Consider the following 18,005-nt stretch of genomic DNA (forward strand, 5'->3'; position numbering starts at 1 on the left):
TGTGCCTCCTAGAGCAAAATATAGATCAGGATTACTGCAATGTGCTCTATGTAGAGCTTCTCTCATGCTAGATCTGGAAGCTGCAGTTGGTGCAGAATGCTGCAGCACAATTGCTGACAGGAATGTCAGCATATAGTACCTGCGCTCAGAGATTTGCACTGGTTGCCAGTTTGCCAAAAGGTCAAGTTTAAGGTGTTACTATTAGTACATAAAGTCCTTAAAAACTAGATTATGTTCCCCCAAATGTTCCAGCTCAGCCACTTCAATCTGCAGAAATTGTACTGTTACAGGTGCCACACATAAAACCTATTTAAAAAGGTAAAGTTAAGGACCTCTGACAGTTAAGTTCAGTCGTGAACGACTCTGGGGTTGCGGCGCTTATCTCGCTTTACTAGCTGAGGCAGCCAACGTTTGTCCGCAGTTTTTCTGGGTCATGTGGCCAGCATGACTAAGCCGCTTCTGGCCGGAGTGGTACCCATTTATCTACTTGCACTTTGATGTGCTTTAAACTGCTAGGTTGGCAGGAGCTGGGACTGAACAACGGGAGCTCACCCCGTATTCAATTTGAACCGCCAGCCTTCCAATCGGCAAGCCCTAGGCTCAGTGGTTTAGACCACAGCGCATTTGGAAAAAAATTGTATTATAGTGGCTGCACCTACACTTTGGAATTCCCCGCCTACTGACATTAGACAGTCACCTTAACTGTACAGTGATACCTCAATTCTCAAACGTCTTGAAAGTCAAATGTTTTGGTTTTCAAACGCCAAGAACCCGGAAGTAACTGCTTCGGTTTTTGAATGCTTTTCGGAAGTCAAACATGCTACGCAGCTTCCATTTTGAGTTTTCCATAAGTAAATGCTTCCGGAAATGCATGCTTCGGTTTTCGAACATTTCGGAAGTCGAATGGTCTACCGGAACGGATTATGTTCGAAAACTGAGGACAAGCCAACCCAGATATGCAGAATGTTGATGTGTGTTTTGTCTTCAGTTTATCTTTTCTCAATGTTTCTCTTTTTTAAACAACATTTTACTGATTGTTTCAAATAATTTTAAAAGTTTTTACTGATTTTTTCTTCTCTTTGTAAAACATTTTGAGGTTTTTACAATCTAGTGGAATATAAATTTCATGAAATAAATGAATATTTCTCTGTATATGAGGAAAGAGGACAAGGGATCATCAACAGAGTATTGCCCTCCGGAAACTACAAAACCCAGTATATTGAGGAAGAAGTCATGGCTGTAAACTGATATAAAAATGTAAGTTGATCATATAAATACCCCAAGGCAAAACAAGTTATGAAACATCCTGTACACTAAAGTTTGAACACTTGACAGTAATTTGGCCAGGCCTTTGGAGGGTGTGTGCAAGTTTATAACCACATGAATGTGCTGGGAAGGCAAAGAGACCTTCATATTCCTTGCTGAAGACGGGGGTGGGAGGTTGGGGAGGAAAAGGCGGCAGCAGAGCTAAAAGAGAACATAACACAGAGAAGTGGGCAATGCTCCAAGCAGGACAGGAAATGAAGCTCAAAGTCCGTCAACAGAGAGAAGCTACAAGCAAAGAAAATTGCTGATCTAATTTCCTGCCTTCCAACCAGTAGAATCCACTTGGACATCACTCACCCTCAACTTAGAATCCATTGTTTTCGCTGGATTGGATTTTACAATTTAAGACAAGCACCTGGAAAAGATTTGCCAGAACAAAAGATGTAGAACTTACAAGAATATATCCGTTTCAGCACTGCCCCAGCTTATGTTCCTATGCACCTCCCAGATTTTATTTAGAACAGGAATCAACAAATCTCCCAAAAGGTCAAAATATAACTTGCATCTCTAAAAAATATGCAGAACTCTGTGCCTGCATACAGTTTATACAGGAAGCAGTTTTGGAGTCTTGGCCCCTTTCTTTCCATGTGTCCAGTCAGTGCCCGAAGAGAGATCAGAGTCTTTGCCACAGCAAAGAAACCGTCAAGGATTTTTTGCATTCTTCTTCAAGAAAAGCAGTGTCCATAATTAGAAGGTTGATCAACCTAGGCTGCAATAAGCTCTCTCCACTTACTGCTAAAATTCTAACCACTCTACCATATAAATACAATTTGATGGCGATATCTCACCACCTTCATGGCAGTCATCAAAAACCTAGGAAGAGAATTAAACATACATACAATTAGTTTATGCCATTTGCTAGATCAATTCAGTTATATGTGCAGCCCCATGGACTGCATGTTAGTTTCTCAATCATCTCCTTGGGGCATGCGGGGAGGGGTGTCATATGGATTTAATAAGGCTCCTCCCCTGGGCAACTGATTGTTGATGAAATCCCCCATTTTCACTGCTAGGACCTGCAGAAAACTCTTGCTCTCATCAGGGGAAACATATGCATTATCCAGACCCTCCAAGTGTCCCTATTTTCCAGGGACAGTCCTGGATTTACAGAAGCCATTCCAATTTTCTGATTTAATCCCACAATGTCCTGTTTTCCTCAGGGCATCCCTATTTTCACTGGAGAAATGTTGGAGGGTATGCATTATCTGCTTATTCTGCGTCATCGTTCTTTATTTTTATTTACTGCATCACTACAGAATCTCATCCTGTCCTCCATATTCTTTAATAACTATATATGCCCCTGCACAAGGTTATATTGGGACTTGGAAGTTGGATGCCAACGACATGCTGGCTTCTTCTCCATTTCCCCCACCAAAGTGCTTTGTCTGGAACTAGGAATGAAGCGGTCGAGGGCCAACAAGCTGAAGCTCAGTTCTGACAAGGTACTCCTGGTAAACTCCAGAATAGTTTGCTGTTTTGTATGTAGGGCCACCTTCTGAATACTGCTCAGAAACAGTAGCTATTTCATTTTTTCTTTTTCTTTTATTAAATAAATTTTATTCACATATAAAACACATACATATACATTTACACAATTACACAATACACGTACATAACACACTACCTTATATTCATAACATAAAACATACCTACATTACTCTATTTAATACCTACCTATACTGTACATATCCACATACCTACACACCTACCCCACACGGACACCTACCAAGTGACTTGACTTCCAGCCGTTCTTGTTACGCTACTTTATTTTTCCAACTAGCTTAAATGCATTTCATTATTTCTTTAATCTCTTCTTCTATCTTAACTTTACTCTCCTTTCACTCTAATCATTTTATGGATTCACTCAATATCTGTCAGAAATTCTACTTTTTCCACATAAATTTTGATATATTCCTTAAAGATAGCCCACTCTTTATTCACTTTTTGTACCATATCTCCTCTTATCCTCCCTGTTAGTTTGGCAATGTGGAAGTATTCCATCATTTTAGATAACCAGTCTGTTTTAGTTGGGACGCTGCTGCTTTTCCAGTTTTTGGCAATCAATAACCTTGCCGCCGTAGTTGCATACATAAATATTGGTCTGACCGTTCTTTTTATTTCCTCTGACATGATGCCTAAGAGAAAGGATTCTGGGTTTTTTTCAAATGAAAATCTAAACATCTTTTTCAATTTGTTATAGATATTTTCCCAGAACCCCACTATCTCTTTGCACTCCCACCACATATGTAGAAAGGTTCCTGCCCCATTGTTGCATCTCCAACAGATATCACTACAGTTTTAATACATTTTTGCCAGTCTGACCGGGGTCAGGTACCATCTGTATTGCATTTTCATTACATTCTCTCTTAAATTATAACAGTAGCTATTTCAAATTACAGCCGCTATGGTACAACCTGGGGCCAGTGCTGGGCATGTTTCACCAAGTGCTTACAGCTTTTCAGCTGTTTCCAAGGACAATTAAAAATGAAATGTGCCCTGGCCTGCAGCCTGGGAGGCAGATCACTGATGGAGCGACTTCTCTCACATGAGCAAAGCCATTTACTTAGATCATCAGAGGTCCTTCCCTTGGTGCCTCTACCACCTGAGGAGACGTAGGCAGTGGCTGAAGAATAGGAGGGGGTGGCACTAGCCTGTGCTATACTAGTTGTGGAATTCCATCCTCCAGATAGTTTGCTTGCCTCCTTTACATACCTCACAAAGACATTTTTATTTTCTGAGGCTTCTGATTACCTATGTCTACAATTAGGAAGGTGGGAATATCTAAATTAATGGTTCTTATTAGTCTGAGTAGCACCGAGTTAAAAACAAAAGAGGAATGTAAATGGGTAAAACTGATGGTAACTGCACCCAGACAGGTTATAGCAAGTAATTGGAAAAATGCAGAAGAGCTAGGGGTGAACCAATGGAGGGAAAAACTGAATAATATAATTTTAGAATATCTAAGTGTGAAGATACACAGAATGAATGGTTTAAGGTCAGTGAGAAAGAGGAGGATTGGTTTGAGAAGATAGTGAATTATTTGGGTAAGTTTAAACAATTTGGGGCAATTAAAATGTTAAAAGTTAAATAAACCTTGTGGATGGAGGAGTGTTAACGTATATAAAATTGTACATATGGTTGATTTGAATATGTTATTATTGATTATGTTTACCCAATGTATCGGCCGCCTGGGGGGGTTTCACTGTGTTTTGGTTGTTGGTAATTTTTTTTAAAAAAAACCAAAAAAACCTATGTCTACAATTTCTGATAAGTTGCTTTAAAGCTACCTTCAGCTACTGTGTTCTGTGTATCTGTTTATCGTTTTAGTTCCCGTTGCTCTGTCCCAGCTCCTGCCAACCTAGCAGTTCGAAAGCACAGCAGTGCAAGTAGATAAAGAGGTACCACTGTGGCGGGAAGGTAAACGCCGTTTCTGTGCACTCTGGCGCTCGTCACAGTGTCCCGTTGCGCCAGAAGCGGTTTAGTCCTGTTGGTCACATGACCCAGAAAGCGAGATGAGCGCCGCAACCCCATAGTCACCTTTGACTGGACTTAACCATCCAGGGGTCCTTTACCCTTATTACGTTTCTGATTGTTTTGTAAACACAGCTGTTGTTGGCCCCCCCAAAAAAATAATTATATCAAAATAGAAGCTAATACCACAAGAGCAAATGATGGAAGTCACAAGAGGGGAGTGTTGTTCTTGTGTTCAAACCCTGTGCGATTTCCCCACAGGCCTCTGGTTGGCCACAGTGAGAACCGGATGCTGGACTACATGGGTCATCGGCCTGTTCTACTCCTGCTTAAACATTTTACAGCTTATAGGATTTGTTATGTATGCTCTCTGCAGTCCTGCCTGAATGGCTGTCTAAATGAGAAATAAGCTTAAATATGTCAGATTAGCTGAATATCTTCATGTTATTCCTGAGAAGTAACTCACCGGACAGAGTCCACAAGGTGTCCGAACTAAGCCTGTAGGCTGGATGATGGGGTTGACGGCTCTGTACAGTTTCATGTGCCCGTCCACACTGCCGGCAGCTGCTTCTTTCGCAGCAACAATGGTCATTTCTACCTTTCCATCATAGATTAATGTGTTGAGGATGGTTTCAATATCTTCCATTGACAATTCCACCTTTAAAAAAAGATTTGTAAAAATGAAACAACAGAAGAAGCTTTTTCAAACAAAGAAGATATGTATTGATATCTTAATTATCGATATTTTAAGCTTTATTTCAAGCCGTATTTTAATTAATTAACTTTTTTTTCTATTACGTTTTATTGTAATTTATATTTGGTGTTAGCCGCCCTGAGCCTGGCCCTGGCCGGGGGAGGCGGGGTATAAATTATTATTATTATTATTATTATTATTATTATTATTATTATTATTATTATTATTGTTACTTCTAGACTGCGACTAACACTGCACAAAAATTGAAATTAATGCCGCAGAAATTAGAGGTGCTAGGAAATAACAGTAAGAAAATCAAAGGCTTATCAAGCAGGAACTTAAGGCAGCATGGAAAAAAACCTCATCTATTATTGTTAAAAACAATTTACCGTATTTTTCGCCCTATAGGACGCACTTTTCCCCCTCCAAAAATGAAGGGGAAATGTGTGTGGGTCCTATGGGGCGAATGCAGGCTTTCGCTGAAGCCTGGAGAGCGAGAGGGGTTGGTGGGCACCGACCCCTCTCGCTCTCCAGGCTTCAGGCAGCTATCCGCAAGCCTTCGGAGCGCGGCGGGAGTTCCCGCCAGGCTCCGAAGGCTTGCGGATAGCAGCCTGTTCTGGGGGCTAGGGTCGGGGGAAGCCCGTGCTTCCCCCGTCCCCAGCCCCGCAAGCTCCGGGAGTGGCAGCGAGGATGCGCGCAATCTTGCCGCCGCTCCTGAACCTATTCTGAGGGCTGGGGTCGGGGGAAGCTCGGGCTTCCCCCGCCCCCAGCCCGGCAAGCTCCTCTCTAGGAGCTTCTTTGCTCTTTGGGGCTGGGGGGGGGAATAGTTCTTTTTCTTTATTTCCCCCCCCCTAAAAACTAGGTGCACCCTATGGTCCGGTGCACCCTATGGAGTGAAAAATACGGTATATACCGCTTAACTACACCTTCTTGGGATGTTTTCTGCTGGACCTAGACCACCCACAGGCCTAATTAGGACCACCACAGGTCTCCATTTGACCTGCAAGGCCCTTTTTACCAAGCCATGGCCACCTGCCCTACACCTGACATTACATGTGACATCAGGTGTGGAGCAGGTAAGGATGGGGTTCCACAGGAGCAATGAAAGCTCCTGATCATTCCTTTCAAAAGTGGGGCTCACTGATCAGCCCACTGGGAGTGGAGACACAGGGATCATGGCGGTGCTTGCAAGGCCAGCGCCAACAATCAGCTGAATGCCTTTACCTGAAACACTCTGATTTCACAGACAAAGGAAAACAAGCAGTAAAAAAAAAGTTTTACTGACTGCTCCCATAGTTCCCCCCACTGTGAAGCCGTAAGGTTTTATTTTATCACTTTCCAAGCCCAAGCCCAAATATTTGTTCTTTTTTTAAAATTGAGTATTGTTTTTAAAACTTTATAACCATAGGAGATGAAATTTTTAGGGGGGAAATGAAAACCCGATAAAGTAAGATTACGCAAATGCAGGCTGTAATAACGATAAAAAGCTTTTAATGCTCTCCTATACACCAACAAAGAAGTAAATATTTCCCTGGGGAGGATATTTCTAAAATATAGGCTCATCAGAGAAATATGTAGCTAAAGTTGAGTTGAAGCTAAAAAATAAATATCCAATTATCCATAGCTACAATGCAGTATTGATCATCGTGCAGAAAATGCAAGGAAAGAAATAGAATGACTGCTTCACCTTACTGACACCTAACTCACTGATGTATTTCCACACCTCGTGAGAGGATGCAAATGAGCTGTTTCTCTGGATCATGGGGTTCTGCTTGCTTTCTCGAGCTGCTTCAGCCTACAAAACACAGAGAGAAGCACGGTGTGTTACAGAGCCAGTCTGCATCAGTAAAGGAGGATACATTCCTAGTTTAACATAATTTTAGAGAGATTATTGGACGTGGCACCCAGAAAGGCACATGGGGCTCAGTGGCAAAGCACATGCGGTAAAGCACATGCATCAGGTTCTGGACCCCCTTCCCCAAACGGCTCACTCGCATAGGGGTGATTCTCTTCCAGTATTTAATCTCACATTCTGGGACGCAGTGAGGTTAATTATGTGGGAAATATAGCAATGCATCCCTGTGAACGATATGGCATGTCTTTAGCCAGTCCAACAGTCAAACCACTAGGCAACACTGCCTGCCAACACTGCACTGTTAGCACCACAGTGCTCCTGGCCCTAATGCAGGGGAAGTGTAGCGTAGTGGTTTGACTACGGAGCTAGTTGCATTCCCTTCAGAAGGAGAGAAAGCGATCAGGCCGTCTGGAGGGCAGTAGCCACCCTCAACACGGCATCTGGGCCTGAAAGGCCAAGGGAACCTGCAAGTGGATGGAATGTGTTAGGAAGCACAACTTGCATCACAATTGTGCATCATTGCCATGTATGTTTAGGAAGATTTATATGCAGTTTAATCAAAGAGGTCTCTAAGCACTGTACAGTGGTACCTCGGGTTACAGACACTTTGGGTTACAAACTCCACTAACCTGGAAGTGGTTACTCCAGGTTAAGAACTTTGCCCCAGGATAAGAATGGAAATTGTGCGCCAGCAGCGCAGCAGCAGCAGGAGGCCCCATTAGCAAAAACACGCTTCAGGTTAAGAACCGTTTCAGGTTAAGAACGGACCTCTGGAACGAATTAAGTTCTTAACCCAAGGTACCACTGTACATAACAAAAATGAAGAAAAACACACACACAAACCACAAAAATATTTAAAAAACAAATATACATAAAATAATTATACACATATAATAAAAATAAGTAAAATTCAAAACAAATGTAACTAAATTAATTAACTAAAACCAGCCAGCTTTGTGGTGCTTGAACCAACATGAGACACCCTTAAACCGCCAGTGTTTTTTTTTAAAAAAAATCACTGAGTTTACTTTGTTCCTTGCGACCATATGGAAGGCATTTAGTGTCTGAGATATTTGCAGAGCCAGATCCTATATTCTGTTTCTGGGTAACACTGGAGTGTGATGGAACCCTTCAAACTAACAATATTAGGGCTCAACACCAAAAACGCGGCCAGCACTGGTGGCAATAATATAACAATATATTTATTCTACAGAATTTGGGATTGCCTTTTTAGGAATAAGGAAAACTGGAGACAGTTAAAGGACTTTATGAGTTTATTCCTGCAGAATGTCCCTTAGCAGCTGCTCCTTCCTGCTTCACAGCTGGCCAGCCGAGATATGCTATCAGTGAAAACCGCAAAGCAAAGATCTCTTTGGCACATTATTGGGATTGCAGTCTGACATGGCACAAAGAACACAGATAGTTCACTCACCTTGGTCTGTAAGAACTTAAAACACTGTTGGTTAAGCACCTCTACAAATTCAGATTCAAAGTCTTGGTCGCTATACCAAGCTCCTCCTGTCACAGAGCGATCTGGTTGAAGGTTGTATAACATATAGACTTTCTTCTTGGAAGCCTAGGGAATTAATGGTACAGGTTTTGTTCACATGTTCTCTTTCATTAAGAGAGAAAATTAAGCCTGGATTGCTGAGTTGGTTAGAGCATGGGACCGAGAATGCCAGTGCTGCAAGTTCAATCCCTGTCCGGGGCAGCTGCATATTCCTGCATTGAAGGGGGTTCAGGTGTTGGACCGATGGTCCTTTCCAACTCTACAATTCTATGAAAACTTGTGTACTCTGGAAAATGCCACAAGCTGTTTTGTGCATGCATCTCTCTGACTCTGCCAAAGTGAATTGCTTAAGCACAATTGGGATCGCTGCACAGTGAAAGCAGCAACCCCTCTTGCTGTTCTGGCTTCTGGGATAGCTGCACAGCCTGCATTCACTCCATAAGATGCACACACATTTCTCCTTACTTTTTAGGAGGGAAAAAGTGAGTCTTATAGAGCAAAAAATACGGTAGGTTTCGTGGGCATTGGGGTGCACTGGTATCACAGGGTTCTTGCAGAAAGCAATTCAGCTTTCTTCGTCTCCCAGCACAGTCTGAATCCACAACAGAAAGTTTAGCTTGCCTGGCCAGGAAGAGGATAAACGGATGAGTCATTTTCTCAGCTTTCTTGCCCATTCACAAAAGTAGCAGCTGAGTTGCTAGCAAGCAGAACACACAGGACTATAGATAGGGAAGAGCTTTGGTTTGGTTGACTGGCAGGAAACTGCATTTGGTGTGGTCCACTCTTCATGTTGGCAAGATATCCTGGGAAGACGATCTTTCTCAGTTTGAATTAATCTCCCAAACAAATGGCTGGGATGAAGGGTGGGAATCCTAGCAACCAGCCTTAGTGGGCCAGCTCTGGTAGTCTCGGTCCAGTATACCTGAAGGAGCGTCTCCACCCCCATCGTTCTGCCCGGACACTGAGGTCCAGTGCCGAGGGCCTTCTGGCGGTTCCCTCACTGCAAGAAGCCAAGTTACAGGGAACCAGGCAGAGGGCCTTCTCGGTAGTGGCACCCACCCTGTGGAATGACCTCCCACCAGATGTCAAAGAAAAAAACAACTACCTGACTTTTAGAAGACATCTGAAGGCAGCCCTGTTTAGGGAAGCTTTTAATGTATGATGTTTGACGGACTAATGTTTGACGGACTATTGTATTTTAATATTTTGTTGAAAGCTGCCCAGAGTAGCTGGGGAAACCCAGCCAGATGGGTGGGGTATAATAAATGACTCCCAGGCTGCGTACATTGTCCTTCAGGGGCACAGTTACCCCATTCAGGACTAGGGAGTCCTCCACACCAGTCCAACCTTGTCCCCTAAGAACAGCACTTCTGTCTTGTCAGGATTCAACCTCAATTCTTTTACATAGAATTGCTCCCTTAGAATGCCTTACCAATGCTGGGTACAAGGCCACTAGTTTATTGAAGATCAAACTCTCTTACAGTCCTACCTTGGTTATTGAACGCCTTGGTATTCATCCGTTTTGGCTCCCGAATGCTGCAAACCCAGAAGTGAGTGTTCTGGTTTGCAAACTTTCTTTGGTAGCTGAATGTCTGATCGTGCTTCTGTGGCTTCCTGCAGCCATTCAGAAGCCCCACCTTGGTTTCTGAACATTTTGGAAGTCAAACGGACTTCCGGATTGGATTCCGTTCGACTTCTGTTGTACCACTGTATTTTCTGTCTTCTCCTCTTCTTGGCAGCATCCATTGAGAGCAGTAAGAAAAAGTTGGACTATGGAAGAGAAATCTAGCCCATTGTTTCCAGAGCAGTCATCCCATCATAAAGCTCTATGTACCACTGTTAACTCCTGAAGACAGAAACTAGTGTCTAAACCTGGAAGGAGGGGAGCATTCAGAAGCCAGAGCTGCAGATTTCCACCCTCTCAGTCAAGTCTCCATGTTTGCCCACCCAAGCAATTGTATATTCACCTCCACCTGCCCTACATTGTGTGTGCTCGTTTTGGTTTTGTTTTTTTAAAATATTTTTCATTGGCTTTTACAAAAACAAATTCAAAATAATGAAGGAAAAAAACTTTTACCACATCCATATATGAGATTCTCTGAATCTCGCGACCTCCCCCCGCCCCCTGCATGAGTCCTTAAATTTTTTTTTCTAAAACTACGTACTGTACAGTGGATGCTCGGTTGCGAACATGATCCGTGCGGGAAGCACGTTTGCAACCCACAGTGCCATGTCTGCACACACGCAGGTTGCGATCCGGCGCGTCTGCACACGCGCAAAGCGCAATTTAGCGCTTCTGCGCATGTGCCGAAACCCAGAAGAAACCCGTTCCGGTACTTCTGGGTTTGGCGCGGTGCACAACCCGAAGCATCTGGAACCCAAGGTATGACATAATAATAATAATAATCATAATAATAATAACAATAACAATTTTATTATTTATAGCCCGCCCATTTGGCTGGGTTTCCCCATACCACTATCTTCTCTAAATTTTCATTTCTAAAGTTTTCATTTCTCTAAATTATCCATATTTTCCGTTTCTTTACAAGTTATTTTTACAGTCCAGCTAACGTTTTTATTTGTTTACAATGGTCTCCTAAGCAAATTATAAATTTGCCCCATTCTTTTTTTAAAGTCAGTATCGTCTTGATTCCTGAGTCTCATGAGACACAGGCACGACCGTGGTGTGGGGCTCTGGGTGGCTCTGGCAGTGTCCGTGGCAGAGGTTTGGGCAGCAGCAGCACTGCTCATTTCCTTAAGAGCATAAGAAGAGCCTGCCTGGATCAGCCCAGTGCCCTATCTAGGCCAGCATCCTGTTCTCACAGTTGCCAACCAGAGGCCTGGGGGGAAACCAGCAAGCAGGATCCGTGTGCACAGTATCACAGAACTTTTAGATTTGGAAGGGACCCCTAGGGTCATCTAGTCCAGCCCCCTGCAATGCAGGAATCTCAACTAAAGCATCCAGGACAGGTGGCCCATCCACGGCCACCACCTCTAGGTACCAGGAATAGCTGCAGCTCCTAGTCAAGGACGCTCATTAGAGACAAACCCATTATTTCTACCATTTAACACAGGGGTCAGCAAACGTTTTCAGCAGGGTGCTGGTCCACTGTCCCTCAGAAAGGGAGCCAGTGTGGTGTAGTGGTTAAGAGCGGTGGACTCATAATCTGGTGAACCGGGTTCGCATCTCTGCTCCTCCACATGCAGCTGCTGGGTGACCTTGGGCTGGTCATACTTCTCTGAAGTCTCTCAGCCCCACTCACCTCACAGAGTGTTTGTTGTGGGGGAGGAAGGGAAAAGGAGCTTGTTAGCCGTTTTGAGACTCCTGAAGGGGAGTGAAAGGCGGGATATCAAATCCACTCTTCTTCTTCTTTTTCAGACCTTGTGGGGGGCCGGACTATATTTTGAAGGGGGGGAAATGAACGAATTCCTATGCCCCACAAATAACCCAGGGATGCATTTTAAATAAAAGCACACATTCTACTCATGTAAAAACACCAGGCAGGCCCCACAAATAATCCAGAGACGCATTTTAAATAAAAGGACACATTCTACTCATGTAAAAACATGCTGATTCCCAGACTGTCCGCAGGCCAGATTTAGAAGGCAATTGGGCCGGATCCGGCCCCTGGGCCTTAGTTTGCCTACCCATGATTTAACAGGTGAAACCACAATTAGATGACGACTCTTAAGAGCTATTTCTTCTGTTACACAACAGAAATGCTTTACTCCCACACAACGGTCAGGCATTAGACTGTTTAGCTAGTTCAAAATTATGAGCTACTCACCGCTACAGACTTCACAGCTTTAATGAGTTTCTTGCTTTCCAAGTTCTTCAGGATCTTGTTGATCTCAGTTAACGGAAGATTGCTTTTATATCTAATATCCCTGCTCCAAATACCTGTTTTGGTTGTTTTAAAAAAAGGAAAATTAATTCATCTTGAGCATTAATCATATTTTTACATATTACATGTATCCAGGTTCTCATAACACCATCCCCACATCCTTTTCCTGTATTGAATGCCATTTCTCCAAGTAAAATAAAACCTTTCTAACTCCACTGCATTCAGGAATTAAAAAGCTGCAGTGAAGAAGACCATAAAGTGGAAAACACAAGGCGACAGACAAGCACATTACCTTTGTTTCCTGCATCCTCTATAATCTGATACACCAGCTTCTCCTGATTGTCAGATCCCTTCATTTTACTGCAGAAAGACAAAATAAGAAGTGAATAGTGTTTAGTTTTTGAAAACCTCAGTGGATTTGATCAATGTGAAATTAAATACTAAACAATTTGAGGCTCCCCCCCCCAGACAATCAAGAGGCATATACATTTTATGAAATAAATAAATACTATACATATTTTGAGATGTCAAAAAGAAACTAGAATTTGATCACAGATGAGAGAGCTTTCTACTGGTTATTTAGAAATGTTCCTTCACCTAAGGTGATTTTCCAAGCTACAGTATCATGGTAATTACAATTATGTCCATCAATTTCTCAGTGACAGAAGCAGAAAAAGTGTTGATGCTTTGAGAGCACAGCTTACCCAGCATTCTGAGATTCCTTGATCCTGTAGAGGAGGCCAGTGCTGCTCCTCAACAGATCCAGCTGTCCCTAAGAGAATACACATCATTGTAATATTTTGACAGATTTCTAAAATAATGATTTGACATTAGGATGCAATATGAAAGACACTCAGTACTAAACTTAGGCTGTATTAATCTGATACTGCATATTCCCTTATATAATTAATATTCATTCGTAATAGATTGGGGGGAAATATTTTCACCTTAGACATTATACATTTCATTTTTGTGACTCTGAAGGACACCTAAGCATACTCTACAAATTGTAATGTGTGAACATGTTTATGGATATGCATGGCACAAGTTTATGGACACAGATATAATTGTCAGGGAAATTTGGCTGCAGTTCTCTGTTGAGCATAAGTTCTATAGTAAACCTTGATTTGCTGTTGTACAATACAGTGGTACCTCGGGCTAAGAACTTAATTCATTCTGGAGGTCCATTCTTAACCTGAAACTGTTCTTAACCTGAGGTACCACTTTAGCTAATGGGGGCCTCCCGCTGCCGCTGTGCCACCGGAGCACGATTTCTGTTCTCATCCTGGGGCAAAGTTCTTAACCTGAGGTACTATTTCTGAGTTAGTGGAGTCTGTAACCTGAAGCGTCTGTAACCCGAGGTACCACTGTACAGGTATGTGAAATGGTTCTAAGCAGCAAAGCTAGACAAATGGATGAAGATTATGAGATGAGCTAGATTAGCGGCCTTCAAGAGAAGGCTTAAATCTGTGATGTTGCTTGCTAGACAGGGTTGGGATATGATCAAGGACCTGTTTGCCACCAGAGGCCCCTGCTTCACATGCAGAGGGCTCAGTGGGCAGAACACAAACGTGGTGGTGTTTCTGCCAGCAGTAGCAAGAGTAAAGCAGCTCGTTACACATATTGCCCAGAGAATGTAGCCAAGATACAAACATTCTCCAATAGGCTTTGAATAAGGTCCATATCCTGGCTGCATTCTATACATTCTCTGAGCAATATGCACATTCTCTAATAAGTATGTAAAATCTCCCAGAAGCATGCTCCCCCCTTACACGCAATTCCATGAGTTTTCATGAATATGCACAATAGCTGGTTGTTACGCACGTTAACCGCTTAACGTGCATTATCCCGATATATAATCCAGTTTAAATACTGTCAAAGAACTAGGTGCACTCTAATGTCTTTTGAGACAACCAACAACAGAACTAAGGAAGGTCTTACCATTGAGAGCAGCCTGTTGATGGCCACTGCCCGTTGCTGAGCCTCCATGTGAGGCATGTCATTCTGAATCACCTGGTCTGTGATACCCTGGGGAAACTGATGGCACAGCTCAATGATCCTGGCAAAAGTAGAAATAGCAAGTAAAGTACCACTAATTATGGAACAAATCCACAACTAACATAACATAAAGCCTCTATATCTACTCTTTTCTTAAGTCCCAAATAACTAATAAGAAAAATATAAATTGCAATAAAAAACACAAGAACTATCACGGAGAAAACAGCAGCAGAAAAAAAGATGTAAAAACAAACACCTATAACAATAAGAAAAATAATCAAGAACACGCAAGCCATTTATTCTGCACCAGGGAGTAAAAGGCTAAAAGCTCCCTGGAGAATCAAACCAAGTCAAATTGCTGGCTGAGCGAATATGGCCTGGTCCACACCCTACCTTGCTACAAGAAGAGTGTCTGCCACACTGCTCCTTAAGGACTGACTGACAAAAGACTAGGAGAGGAGGCTGCTTTGGTACCAGCCTGGTGTATTCTTCTACCCAGCAAGACTGTATGGTTTTTCCCTGCATTATTCTGTTTGTCCAGTGAGATATCTGCCTGCAGGTAAGAGTGGCGACTGCAGTGTGGGATGCTATTTGACTACTGGTTGACTGTATGCCGCTGGAGTGTGGTCCAGAGCTTGCCTTGCTATAAGAACAAGCTCTGTTGTGGGCAGTGGGGATGACTGTTTTGGGTTGCTACAGGGGTAGGGTAGTCCTGCACTGTTTGTCAGGATATGGCATTGTAGGTCAGGCACAGTGACTCTCACCTGGTGTGAGACCATGGTAGAAAAGTCTGGTTTGTTTCGGTTTCCCCTGAGGAAGAGTCAGGAGGGGTATTGGAAAGGGCATCATCTGCCATCTGACAATGTGAGATGTTGCCTACTACTGTGCCTTAATTTATTATCTGTGGCCTAAATCTCCCAGTTATATATGCTGATACTAGATGGTGCTAAAATGTGCCTGGGGAGATGTTTCTCCAGAGACTCCTCATAGAATCAGAGAGCTGGAAGGGACCCTAGGAGTCATCTAGTCCAACCCACTGCTATGCAGGAATCTCAACTATATATCATCCAACCTCTGCTTAAAAACCTACAAGCAAGGAGAGTCCATCACCTCTCGAGGGAGACCTTTCCACTGTCAGACAGCTCTTACTGTCAGAAAGTTCTTCCTGATGTTTAGTTGGAATCTCCTTTCTTGTAACCTGAAGCCATTCGTTCAAGTCCTACCCTCTACAGCAGGAGAAAACAAGCTTTCTCTGTCTTCCACGAGACAACCATTTAGATATTTGTTTGTGGCTATCATATCTCCTCTCAGTCTCCTCTTTTCCAGGCTAAACATACCCAGCTCCTTCAACCTTTCCTCCTAAGGCTTGCTCTCCAGACCCTTGATCATCTTGGTTGCCGCCCTCTGCCCACGTTCCAGCTTGTCAACACACTTCTTAAACTGTGGTGCCTAGAATTGGACACTGGACTCCCAAGTGTGTTCTAACCAAGGCATGGTAGAGTGGCACTATAACTTCCCTTGATGTGGACACTATATTTCTGTGGATGCAGCCTAGAATGGTATCAGCTCTTCTTCTTTTTGCTGCTGCATCACCCTGCAGACTCCTCCGCTCAGTTTGTGGTCCACCAAGACTCCCTCGCCGAAGAATTGATGCTTTTGAATTATGGTGCTGGAGGAGACTCTTGAGAGTCCCATGGACTGCAAGAAGATCAAACCTATCCATTATTAAGGAAATCAGCCCTGAGTGCTCACTGGAAGGACAGATCATGAAGCTGAGGCTCCAATACTCTGGCCACCTCATGAGAAGAGAAGACTCCCTGGAAAAGACCCTGATGTTGGGAAAGATGGAGGGCACAAGGAGAAGGGGACGACAGAGGACAAGATGGTTGGACAGTGTCCTTGAAGCTACCAGCATGAGTTTGACCAAACTGTGGAAGACAGGAGTGCCTGGCGTGCTCTGGTCCATGGGGTCACGAAGAGTCGGGCACAACTAAACAACAACAACAACAAGGTGGCTATCATATCTCCTCTCAGTCTCCTCTTTTACAGGCTAAACATATCCAGCTCCTTCAACCTTTCCTCCTAAGGCTTGCTCTCCAGACCCTTGATCGTCTTGGTTGCCCTCCTCTGCCCACGTTCCAGCTTGTCAACACTTCTTAAACTGGGGTGCCTAGAATTGGACACTGGACTCCCAAGTGTGGTCTAACCAAGGCAGGATAAAGTGGCACTATAACTTCCCTTGATGTGGGCACTACAGTTGCACCTCTGGTTGCGAACGGGATCCGTTCTGGAGGCCCATTTGCAACATGAAAAGCCCGCAACCTGAAGCACCATATCTGCGCAGGTGCGCGGTGTGATTTGGCACTTGTGTGCAGGTGTGAAGGGTGATTTAGTGCTACTGCGCATGCGCGAGCGGCGAAACCTGGAAGTAACCCTTTCTGGTGCTTCCGGGTTGCCGCGGGACGCAACCTGAAAGAACGTAACATGAAGCAAACGTAACATGAGGTATGACTGTATATTTCTGTGGATGCAGCCTGGAATATCATCAGCTCTTCTTTTTGCTGCCGCATCACCCTGCAAACTCCTGCTCAGTTTGTGGTCCACCAAGACCCCCTCGGTCCCTTTCACATGTACAGTGGTACCTCGCGTTAAGTACTTAATTCGTTCCGGAGGTCCGTTCTTAACCTGAAACTGTTCTTAACCTGAAGCACCACTTTAGCTAATGGGGCCTCCTGCTGCCACTGCGCCACAGGAACACGATTTCTGTTCTCATCCTGAAGCAAAGTTCTTAACCTGAAGCACTATTTCTGGGTTAGCGGAGTCTGTAACCTGAAGCATATATAACCTGAAGCGTATGTAACCCGAGGTACCACTGTACTAGTGCTAGTAAGCCAGGTGTTCCCCTCCCCACCTATATCTGTGCAGCTGGTTCTTCCTGCCTGAATGAAGGAGCTTAACCTTTGTCCCTCCTGAGATCCTTCCCCCCCGCTTGCGCCTTAATCCCTTTCAGGGAATCTTGTCCCCTGCGCTGTTTGCACCCCTTCCCCACTTCCAACCCAGCAGACTGGATGAGCCTCCCCTCCATTCCTTCCTCCAATTCCCTTGCGAAGACGTGGCTGAGGACAGAGCCCTGCGACACCCGGGTCCCCTCGGTGCAGGCGTCGGTTTTGACTCGGGCTCGGCTTTTACCTGCTCTCTATCTCTAGCGGCTCCGGGGCCTTCGCTTCCGCCATGGCGGAAGCCTCCGTCGCAAGCGAGACCAGGGCAGTCGCGTGGGGGGGGGCGGTGACGTAAACAGAAGGCGCC

At 44.0% G+C, this 18,005-nt stretch overlaps 1 protein-coding gene across 5 annotated transcripts; it reads right to left on the minus strand.

Annotated features, from left to right (window-relative positions):
- Positions 1 to 30: 30 nt before the first annotated feature.
- Positions 31 to 18,004, minus strand: POLR3F (RNA polymerase III subunit F). Of its 5 annotated transcripts, none has more exons than XM_083624784.1 (9): positions 17,889 to 18,004; positions 14,643 to 14,760; positions 13,406 to 13,473; positions 12,994 to 13,061; positions 12,645 to 12,757; positions 8,779 to 8,922; positions 7,215 to 7,286; positions 5,264 to 5,455; positions 31 to 2,139 (listed from the first exon to the last, which is right to left on the minus strand). In XM_083624784.1, the coding sequence occupies exons 1-9, from the start codon at positions 17,930 to 17,932 to the stop codon at positions 2,062 to 2,064; spliced, it is 897 nt and encodes a 298-aa protein (XP_083480910.1). In that variant the 5' UTR covers positions 17,933 to 18,004; the 3' UTR covers positions 31 to 2,061. The 5 variants fall into 5 exon arrangements, with proteins under 5 accessions (XP_083480910.1, XP_083480911.1, XP_083480907.1 ...); XM_083624785.1 differs by having other exon boundaries at positions 32 to 2,139; positions 7,179 to 7,286; positions 17,611 to 17,952; XM_083624781.1 differs by lacking the exon at positions 17,889 to 18,004 and adding an exon at positions 15,464 to 15,488 and having other exon boundaries at positions 33 to 2,139; positions 7,179 to 7,286.
- Position 18,005: the final 1 nt, after the last annotated feature.

This window comes from Podarcis filfolensis (genome assembly GCF_964270895.1).
Source record: "Podarcis filfolensis genome assembly, chromosome: 7".
NCBI classification, from domain to species: Eukaryota; Metazoa; Chordata; class Lepidosauria; order Squamata; family Lacertidae; genus Podarcis; species Podarcis filfolensis.